Below are 11,285 nucleotides of genomic sequence, written 5' to 3' on the forward strand. Positions count from 1 at the left end.
GTCTTTAATCCCAGCTCTTGGAAAGCAGAAGCAGGTAATCTCTGTGAATTCTAGGCCAGCCTGGTCTTCATAGTGAGTTCTAGGACAGCCAGGACTACATAGAGAGAACTACATAGAGTTCTCAAAACTCAGAAACAATGCCAGGATGGTGGTGGCGCATGCCTTTAATCCCAGCACTCAGGAAGCAGAGGCAGGTGGATCTCTATGAGTTTGAGGCCAGCCTGTTCTACATGGAGGAAACCCTGTATTAAAAAAATCTTAACCAAACAGAACCATGCTGTATTTGATTTTAGATTGGGGGATATAGCTCGGGGGTAGAGACAGCATTTGTACAGCACACGTGAGTCCTTGGGCTTCCTTTTCTTTTTTGTCATTGGTTTTTTTTTTCCCCCGTTTTTATTGTATGTGTGAGTGTGAATGTGTGTGTTCTGCAGTGCATGTGGGAGGTCAGAGGACAACTTGTGGGAGTAGGTTACAAGGGTAAACTTAATGTCAGGTGTGTGTGCTGAGTGCCTCTCCCCCTCCCCCTCATGCTGTTGTGGTTTGCTTTTCTGTTGCTGTGATCAAAGACTAGGACCAAAAGCAACCTGGAGAGGAAAGAGTCTATGTCATCATAGTGTACTGGGGGAGCGAAGGCAGGAATTCAGGCAGAATCGTTGGCAGTTTTATTCCTCTTCCCTACATAATGCCTGGATACTATAGTATTTCTAGAAGGATGTGCTACTTCCCTGTGGTAAAACCTTCCAGCTAATACTGTCACTTTCGGGTGTACATTATTGTAGTACAGTACAATTAACATTGTAGTGTGGTTCACTGTTGCACATTCTTATGCCCCTTTCAACTCTCCTTTAGCCTGTTTTAAACGTTGCAGTGTCGGCCATGGGTCCTCTTATCTTCAGGCAGCAGAGAAGGCTGACAAACGTTGGGACTGTAAGCTCTCAGATGTGAAGGGTGAACACAGCAACTTAGCTGTCTAGCTGTCCCAGTCCGACCTGCACTTTTAATTTATTCATTTATTTTTACATTCATGAGGCAAAGTCTAGCCTGGAGCTTGCTTTGTAAACTATGCTGGCTCTAAGATTACAGCAGATCTGCTTCTGCCAGCCAAGTGCTAGGATTAGAGGAGTATACCACTGATCTGGCCTTTGTTTTTTACCCTTTGTTCTTTTGTTTTCTTTTCTGCAGTCCTTATGAGCTTAAAAGAAACTGGCTGGTGATAAAGCTGGCTGTCAGGAATCTTACGCTTTAATTTTACAGATGTTGTCTTTCCTTACAGCCTTGGGTTCAACATTGTGCTTTATGGTTTGGGGTCCAAGAGAGATCTACTAGAAAAGTTTCGAACCACTATGCTTCAAGACTCCATTCATGTGGTCATCAACGGCTTCTTTCCTGGCATCAGTGTGAAATCAGTAAGCTTACTATTAAAAGCAGTAATGTGTCCTCTGCCACGTCACAGCCCCTTAGCAGTTATGGTACAATTTTTGCTTATGAACACTGTATATAAAGGATTTTGCTTTAGGCTTCAGACCACTAAGTTAGATTATGTGTTTGTATTCAGAGCAATTGATCTTTAAGCTTTCATCTTTGAATTTCTTACTAAGAAAGTGACATGGGGCAGGGGAAAAGACTTATTCTATAAAGATCTCAGTTCAGTCTCTCAAACACTTTCCTTTTTTAAAGATGTGGTAGTCTGTGCTTGTAATCCCAGTGCTGGGGAAATGCGGGGAGGGTCTGATCTCAGGGCTCACTGGCCAACCAGCCTAGACTACTACATGAGTTCCATGCCAGTGAGAAACCCTGTCTCAAATAAACCAATAGTGTCGGAGAGTGGCTTAGCTGGCTGTTAGGAGCACTTGCTGCTCTTGCACAAGATCCAGGTTCTGGTTCTAGAATCTCCATGGCAGCTCACAGCTGTCTGTAACTCCAGTCCCAAAGGATCACTGCATGCACATGCTGCACACACTTCAGGCAAGTAAAACACTCAAAATGAAAACCCAGTACTCTGGGAGGCAGAGGCAGGCGGATTTCTGAGTTCAAAGCCAGCCTGGTCTACAGAGTGAGTTCCAGGACAGCCAGGGCTATACAGAGAAACCCTGTCTCTAAAAAACCAAATCCAAAAAAAACAAAAAAAAAAAAAAGTTTTTTTTTTTTTGTTTTTTTTTTTTTTTAGAAATAATTGATAAATAAAAATAAGCATACACAGCACCTGCAGAGCAACACCCATGTTTGTCCTGTGGTCTCCACATTTACCCACACACAAATATGCACCTAAAGAAGCACAAACACATAATCACTGTCTTCATTAGGGGTTGCTATTGCCGTGATGAAACACCATGACCAAAAAACACGAGTTGGAAGCAAATGGGGAGGAAAGAATTTATTTGGCTTACACTTCCATATCATAGTCCATCATTAAAGGACGTCAGGGCAGGGACTCAAGAGCTGATGCAGAGGCCAAGGTGCTGCACACTGGAGTGCACTTTCTGACTGCTCAGCCTGCTTTCTTATAGAACCTAGGACCATCAGCCCAGAGCCGGCACCACCCACAATCGCCTGGGCCCTCCCCATCAGTCAGGGATTAAGAAAATGCCTTACAGGCTTGCCTGTAACTGGGTCTTAAGAAGGCATTTTCTTAGTTGAGGTTTCCTTCTCTTAGATGACTTTCACTGTGTCAGATTGGCATAAAACTAGCCAACACACTGACAAAGAAATTGACTTGTCTGAAACTTTTGGGAAATGTTGTCTTCATTTACTACCCTAAGTTACTAGTGGACCAGCTAAGAACATGCTTATAGAATCTGTAATTTTATTATACCTGTGTATCATTTTGGTACAAAAATAATAAAAGTATAATAATAGTATATAGTTTTATAGTATGTTTATTATAGACCATTTTACTTCAAATGATTATCTTCTGAGAATTATATCAAGGTTTTGGATATTGGCTATTATGCAATGTAATATCTCCTTTTTAGTATTCCTAGTGTTGTATTGTTTCTTTTGACACATTGATAGTTGGTCCTCCACCACTATCACCTCCCCAACACACACACACACACACACACCTTTTTTCCTTTGTTATTGAGACAGGTTTTCTCTGTGTAGACCAGGCTGTTCTGGAACTCTCTATGTAGACCAAGTTGGCTGTCAATTTACAGAGGATCTGACTGTCTTTGCCTCTAGTATGCTAGTGTACACCACCTCACCTGATTCACATTTATGGTTCAATATTTTTTTTTTTTGGTGTTGATTTGTTTTTCAAGACAGGATTTCTCTATGTAGGTCTGGCTGTCTTGAACTCACTTTGTAGACCAGGCTGGTCTCGAACTCAGAAATCCGCCTGTCTCTGCCTCCCAGAGTACTGGGATTACAGGTGTGCGCCACCACTGCCCGGCCTGAATTAGATATATTTAAATACCCAGTGGAAATTTTTTTTAATTGTTGTCTTTTTTTTTTTAAGATTTATTTATTTTATGTACATAAATGTTCCATCTGCATATGCACCTGCATGCCAGAAAAGGGCATCAGATCCCTTTACAGATGACTGTGAGCCACCATGTGGTTGCTAGGAATTGAACTCTGGAAGAGCAACCAGTGCTCTGAACAGTTGAGCCATCTCTCCACCCACCCAGTAGAGTTTAAGTGCTTTTTAAACTTTGTGAGAACCTCAAAGTCATTTTTAATTTATGAAAAAAAAGATTAATTTGCTAGTGGTATTATCCTCTGTGACAGGGTAAGTTGCAGTTGACATGGTCCTTCTGCATTTCTGTTATGTAGATCCTGAACTCTATAACTGAAGATATCCTCGGTCATATGGGTTCATTCCAAAGTGCTCTGGACCAGCGGGACTGGATAATAAACAGATTTAAAGAAGGTAACTCAAAGTACTTCATCTGTAGTGTTTAGCGTGAACTTATATACTGCATCTCTATATTTAAGTATTTTAGACAGAAAGATGAATATTTTCATATGGATACTCTAATCAGTGCCAATTTAGATTTCTTTAAAATAATTTGTCTTCCCTATTATACTAATTTGCTCTATGAATTTCACCTGCTGAAAGGAGTTACACCCAATTGTCTTAACTCTGTATGGCCTTTTTACTTCAGAATAATTTTACTTTTTATTTTCTCAGTGGTATGAATTGCCTGTAACAGATTTGCACATCTTTGTCTGATATTTTTATGATGTTTAGTGTTGTGTGTATGTGTTTGTTTATAAGTGTATGTGTGATCATACTTGACTGTACTTGAGTGTACGGAGGCCAGGGGTTGACGTGGAGTACCTTCCTTAATCCATCTTCCTCTCACCTCCTGTGTCTGTGTGTGTGTGTGTGTGTGTGTGTGTGTGTGTGTGTGTGTGTGTGTGTGTGGTCCCTTGGCTGGGCTGACTGACCAGCAAGCACCAAGGATCCTCCAATCTCATGCTTGGTTTCTCAGTTACCTGGGATGACAGATTTCAGCTGCTGCACCCAGGCTCTTATGTTTTCCTTTTGTCTTTTAATGGTGCTAAGGGTTGAACTCTGGTCTTCATGTTTGAACAGCAAGTAATTGATCGCCTGAGCCATCTCCCCAGCTCCAGATATTGCTCAGTTATTTTTTTTTTAGTTGATTTATTTTATGTATATGAGTATGCTGTAGCTATCTTCAGACACACCAGAAGAGGGCATCAGATCCTATTGCAGATGGTTGTGAGCACCATGTGGTTGCTGGGATTTGAACTCAGGACCTCTGGAAGAGGTCAGTACTCTTAACCGCTGAGCCATCTCTCCAGCCCTTGTTGTTCATTTATAACATGTTTATTTAGTACCTTACTTTGACATATCCTTGAATACCTAAACATTATATATGCTAAAGATGTTACAGTCCTCACTGAAAATAATGATTGGATTCCTTTCCCTTTTAGATTCTTCTTTAGAACTCTTCCTTCTTATCCACAATTTGGATAGCCAAATGTTAAGAGGAGACAATAGCCAGCAAATTCTTGGACAGTTGTCATCGTTACATAATGTATATCTCATAGCATCTGTTGACCACCTCAATGCTCCTCTCAGTAAGTTTCTTGTTACTGTCACTCTTCCTTAAGAAACTTCCTTCCTCGAGTCTTACAGAATTTTCGTATTGTTTTTCAGTAAACATTCAACTTGTAAAAAGGTAGTCTCAATTTTATTTCAAAAGTAATTATTGGAAATAAGAGTGCACACTGTTTGCATCTGAGTCGTATGAGGAAGGGTCGGCCTATTATTCTGGTTCCATCCTACTCTTCCTGCTGTCCCAGTGGTCATCTTATATATTTAAAGATGTTGTGATAATGACAAAACAGAAGGCTAAATTAAGTTTTAAAGATTCATTTGTTTATTTATATGTATTTTGCTTGTGTGAGTTTACCAGAGGCCTGTGGGCATTGGATCCTCTAGAACTAAAATTTTAGGTGATTGTGAACTGTCACATGTGTGCTGCAAGAATAAGCATTCTTAACCACTGAGCCATCCCTTCAGCCTCCTTATTAAGTTTTATAGATCAGGTCGGCCTTGAACTCACAGAAATCCACCTACTGGAATGATAGATAGATAGATAGATAGATAGATAGATAGATAGATAGATAGATAGATATGTCAGAAGTTATCCAGGTAAGGTAGCTCATACTTATAACCCTGGCACTTGTGAGGGTCAGGCAAGAGGACATCAAACTAACCTGGGCTACATGAGACCTTGTCTCAAAACCAAATTAAAAGATGAAGATAAGCCGGCCGGTGGTGGTGCACACCTGTAATTCCAGCACTTGGGAGGCAGAGACAGGTGGATTTCTGAGTTCAAGGCTAGCCTGGTCAACAGAGTGAGTTCCAGGACAGCCAGGGCTATACAGAGAAACCCTGTCTCGAAAAAACCAAAAAATCAAAAAAAAAAAGAAAAAAGAAAGAAAAGATGAAGATATTGATTGACAGAGGAAGCAGATGTGAGTTACAGGTTTATATAAGATAAGGAAGGGACAAAAATGAAATATTTGATGATTTTTTTTTCTTTTAATGCATACAAGGTATAACCCCAGAACCTTGTCTACTTGAAATGTGTGCTTTACCCCTAAGCTGCATTGCCAGCTTTTGGGCACTTCCCCTTAATGATTCTTTGTTCTTTGCTGCAGTGAAATCTCATGTTACATGACTGTATGACAATAATTTTGTAATTCTTTGTTTTGATCATGTTCTGTAGTGTGGGATCATGCAAAGCAGAGTCTTTATAATTGGCTTTGGTATGAAACTACTACATACAGTCCCTATACTGAAGAAACCTCCTATGAGAATTCCCTTCTCGTTAAACAGTCTGGGTCCCTACCACTTAGTTCTCTGATTCATGTCTTACGAAGCCTTACCCCCAATGCAAGGTAAGAATAAAAACTCTAAGTAAAATAGTATATATAAAGATATATGTACCTATATGGGGGGGGGGGGATCCTAGATAGAAAAGCTTTTCCACTGAGGGTGTGGTTTTCTTTGAGAAAGGAACAAATGGCAGTGGTGCTGAGCTGAATGTTTGATGTTCTTGCTTAGATTTACTACACAGATTATTTACTGAATCTGATTTGATTTCGTTTTTCTTTTTTGTAGAGGGATTTTCAGGCTACTTATGAAGTTCCAGCTGGATAACCAGGACAGCCCTTCCTACATCGGTATCAGCATGTGACATTTAATGTCTTTCTGTCCCCTGTGTTCCCTGTTGTAATGTCCCTTGGAAGCCTTGAATTTCTCACAGCAGGGAGGGGTAGCTGCTCTGAGGGGATATGTCTGTCCAAACCTATAGCCAGTGTCCAGTATCTTTATAGATGCTACTCAATAGATTATGTGCTAATGGGACTTGGAACGGAGCCTCACTCACTTTGAGGATTCCATACACGACTGGACCTATGGACGTGTATCTGGCAGTCTCATGGTTTCCATATATGGGGCAACTTAGTTGTTACCCCTTTGGCAAAAATGTGTTAATGTGTAAAAAAATTTTAGTGATTACATTTTTAAGTTACCTTCCTTAAAACTTTGTAAGATCTTCATGTGGGTCCCAAACAACTGGGATGAGGGTGATCCTTAAAGCCGTTGCCTGTGTGTGGATATGTTCTACTAGCTGGGCTGTCTGTCTTGCCTCAGTGGGAAAGGAAGCGCCTAGCCTCACAAGAACTTGAAGTTCCAGAGTTGGGGGTACAGTGGTAGGGGGCACCAGCTCAGAGGAGAAGGGGAAGGGGAAGGGGGGAAGGATTGTGGGGGAGGGGTGATTCAGAAGGGGCAGTGGTATAAAGTAAATAAGTTTAAAAAAGTTTTAAGTAAAAGTAAAAAAGTCAGTTTGTATTTCTTGAAACTGCCTATAAGGTTACATGCTATTTAGTTCAAGGCCAGCCTAGTCTTCAGAGCAAGTTCCAGGACAGCCAAAGCTACACAGAGACCCTGTCCTGAAAAACTTAAGGGGGAGTGGGGGGATACTAATTATGCTCATCATGGTGGTCCAGACCTTTCATGTCAGCCCTCAGGAGGCAGCCTGGGCTACATGACGCCAGGCTGGCAGGAGCTACATAGTGAGACCCTGTCTAAAAACTTAAAATAAGGAAGGGGAAAAAAAATAGAAAAGAAAATTGCAACAAACAAAAAAAAAAGCCCAACAAACAAAATACTGATTAACATACATCTTTTCATCTCTCCAGGACTTTCTTTTCAAGATTTTTATCAGCAGTGTCGGGAAGCATTCCTTGTTAACAGTGATCTTACACTCCGAGCCCAGTTAACTGAATTTAGGGACCACAAACTTATAAGAACGAAGAAGGTAAGACTGCTGTTGGAGCCTTGTGTGGTCTGAGGGTTAGGGCTTCCTGTGTACTGAAGACAAGGCGGCTGAGACAGCCAGAACAGAACAAAACAAGAAAGGATGTCATTGAAAACAGGACTAGGGAATGGCAGGGCTTTGTGGTGAGTGTCGGATGCTTCTGAGAGGCCAAGAAGCCGTAGCCTGAAAGCATCTACTGTTTGGAATATAGGATGAGGTGGTAGTGAGCACGGGGCCTGTTGTGCGGTAGTTAGCCTGCTTGGAGAAAGGGAAGACATGTTATGGACAACTCTAACAAGATGAGTTGGAAGAGGAATGAGTCTAGCAAATTATTTCTAATTTTTTTAAAGATTTATTTATTTATTATATTTATTATGTACAGTGTAGCTATCTTACAACACCCCAGAAGAAGGCATCAGATCTCATTGCAGATGGTTGTGAGCCACCATGTGGTTGCTGGGAATTGAACTTAGGACCTTCAGAAGAGCAGTCAGTGCTCTTAACCACTGAGCCATCTCTCCAGCCCATTTCTAATTATTTTACAGGCATACATGTTATATATGTATCTGCACATGTATGTATGCATGCCTAGTGCCTGTAGAAACTAGAAGAGGGTGTTGGATCCCTGAAACTGGACTTATAGACAGTGGTGAGCTGTCATGTGGGTGCTGGAAATCAAACCCAGATCCTCCGGAAGAACAGTTGATGTTTTTATTGCTGAGACATCTTTCCAACTCGAAAAGATATTTTTGAGGTCAAAGCTGCTTGAATGTCTTCCACATAAGATGAAGGCTAGGTGTGGCAGAAGGGAGGAAGAAGCAGGAGATCTCCATGAGTTCTAGACCAGCCAAGGCTACATATTGAGACCCTGTCTCAAAACACAACAAAAGTCAGTAAGATGAAACTCGTAGTGGGGGAAATCAAACAGAAAAATCCCTAACTGGTTTTGAAAAGGATAAGGGATGAAGGATCTAGTAGGTGTGCCCAGCTACATGTAGCCGGTGGATAATAATGAATCTGGTCCAAGCTATAAATTTACTGAAAATAGGAAATTTTGAGGGGCTTTCATGATTTTTGTTTGTAACTCAGTTGCATGGTTCTCAAGTATGAACTTTATATAAATGACAATATCAGGTTAGCTATGCCTGAAAGAAAGCACAGTGAAGGAGGCCATCACCTCCTGCCCCACAGACTTCCTGTTATACAGTGCTTGACAGTATTGAAAGTGTCAGTGTTTAAAGGAGACGTGTCATAGCCCCTTTGCCTTAGTTTTCTACTTAGGTATTTAAATGTTTGTTTATATATTAAAAATATTGTGTAAAAACAAAATCCACCTGAGCAGTGGTGCCACATGCCTTTGGTCCCAGCACTTGGGAAGCAGGGCCAGGTGAATATGTCTGAGTTGGAGGCCACCCTGGACTAGAGTTCCAAGACAGCCAGGTCTCCACAAAGAAATCCTGTCATGAAAAACCCAAAATAAACAAATAAATATAAATTTAAAATTCAGGGGATTTTTGTTTGTTTTGTCTAACCTTCATTAGAAAGGTCCAGCTAGCTCCCTTACAAGGAGGTAACTGATGGAATGTTCTTTTCTTTTGTAGGGAACTGATGGTGTAGAATATTTATTAATTCCTGTTGACAACAGAACACTGGCCGATTTCTTGGAGAAGGAAGAGGAGGAGGCATAGGCTGTCTCTTACCCTTGACCTTCATGGAGTGAGTGGGACACTCAGTCGTCGTGCCCAGCTGCTGCTCTCTAGTAAGAATGCTGGGTTACATCCAACATTAGGTCATTCTCTCCAGCATACAAGATGCTCTATGGAAGAGGCATATCATCAGTTTGAACTTTGATTAGCCTGGCAGGCTTACTGTCTCTAATACTATGCAGTGGTCATTGAGTTTGGGGGGAAAAGTGCCTTTAATTTATTACCTCTGAAGACTTCTTGCCGGTTGTACAGTGTGCTCAGGGATTATTTGGAACTGGATGTTTTTGGATTATTTTATACTGAATGCTATCCCTAATTTTTTTAGGGCAATTTAACACTCCAGAGCTGAATTACTACAAGTGCATTTGCTTCAGATCATCCTAGTACAAGGAGTTTAGAGTAGAGTTCTCACAGAACTGATGAGGAAGAAGGTGGTTCTTCTCCTTTTGTTGAAATGATTATAAAAGGTGTCAATGGACTAAGATGATCTGGCGTTCTCCTTGTGGACTTAGGCTACACATACTAAATAACAACAGTTGGCACTGTTCACATGAGATTATGGGAGAAGTACAAGGGATATATGCATATGTGGGGCATGTGTCCAGTCTAGAATGCATATTTAAAATAATTGGTATCTGTACCAGGACCTTGATTTGTATGATATGAATGAGAAGCCAGGCTAAGAAATAAAATCCTGATTTATATATTGTTAATTGTTTTTAGGACATTCTTGTACATTGACCATTTTTTTTATTTTCTTAAATAGCTCATAGGGATTGGTCGCACACACCTTTAATCCCAGCACTCAGGAGTCCGAGGCAGGCAGATTGCTTCTCTCCTTTTAAAACACAAGACATGAGCTCACATTTGTAATCCCAACATCAAGAAGGCAGAGGCAGAAGGAAAACATGAGTTCAAGACCTGGACAAGTTAGTGAGTGCTAGACCAGTCTAAGCAGTAGTGATGTCCTGTTTCAAAAAAACAACAAACATTTAATAAAGAAATACACATTGGTAACATGAAACCTGCTGGTCTGCACTTTGCTTGTGTGGAGTGTAGTAGGTGAGTGTGAGTGTCTGTGTAGAGACTGAATAAGATGTCCTCTATCACCTTCTGCCTTATTTCCTTGAGACAAGGTCTTTCCCTGAACCAGAGCTCCTTGTAGGCCAGATGGGCTGCCAGTGAGCCTGTCTTCACTTCAGTACTGGTGCTACAGGCACATACCCACCCCCCACCCACCCACCCACCCCCTCAGCTTTTTACCTGAGTGCTGGGATCCAAACTCAGGTACTTCTTACCCACGGAGACATCCCCACCTCCATGTACTTGTACATTTTTGCTTAATCTCTCTAGTCTAATTCCTACTGTATAAACATCTAATTATATAATGCGACATCTTTGCAGTTGCCTTTATAGATTTTGTTAATAGATGCCCCTCTTAATAATTGAAAGCTCAGTTTGCAAAGTCCTTTTGCAAACTGGCTGTTTTGAAGTGTCTGAAAAGGATTGAATGCATATGTAATGGGAACTAGGCAGACCACTACACACTTGCCCCCTTCTCTGAGCAGCGTTGTCCCTTCAGCGCAGCAGGTATAACCTGACTTGAAGCTGTAATTCCTGCCTAATTGGTTTCTGGCCTTTAGGTGTAATTTCACTAGGGGAACTCTTGTTATTTTAGTTTTTAGGTTAGCATGCAAAAGTAATGGGTTCCCTTATGGCATTTCCAAATATATAGTATCACTCACTGTATTGGTTCTTATCCGTGCCCTTCCCC

General features: G+C 41.1%; 1 protein-coding gene across 3 annotated transcripts in view; it reads left to right on the forward strand.

The window, feature by feature from the left end:
* Orc2 (origin recognition complex subunit 2) overlaps positions 1-10,224 on the forward strand; it is a 36,542-nt gene extending 26,318 nt beyond the window's left edge. For all 3 annotated transcript variants that reach the window (XM_052193731.1, XM_052193728.1, XM_052193729.1), the window contains exons 12-18: positions 1,277-1,409; positions 3,778-3,874; positions 4,906-5,052; positions 6,210-6,381; positions 6,605-6,666; positions 7,687-7,805; positions 9,407-10,224. In XM_052193731.1, coding sequence (XP_052049691.1) covers positions 1,277-1,409; positions 3,778-3,874; positions 4,906-5,052; positions 6,210-6,381; positions 6,605-6,666; positions 7,687-7,805; positions 9,407-9,493 — 817 coding nt within the window. In that variant the 3' untranslated portion in view covers positions 9,494-10,224. The remainder of the gene's footprint in view (positions 1-1,276; positions 1,410-3,777; positions 3,875-4,905; positions 5,053-6,209; positions 6,382-6,604; positions 6,667-7,686; positions 7,806-9,406) is intronic.
* The last annotated feature ends 1,061 nt before the right edge of the window (positions 10,225-11,285 follow it).

This window comes from Apodemus sylvaticus, chromosome 9, assembly GCF_947179515.1.
Source record: "Apodemus sylvaticus chromosome 9, mApoSyl1.1, whole genome shotgun sequence".
Taxonomy (NCBI): domain Eukaryota; kingdom Metazoa; phylum Chordata; class Mammalia; order Rodentia; family Muridae; genus Apodemus; species Apodemus sylvaticus.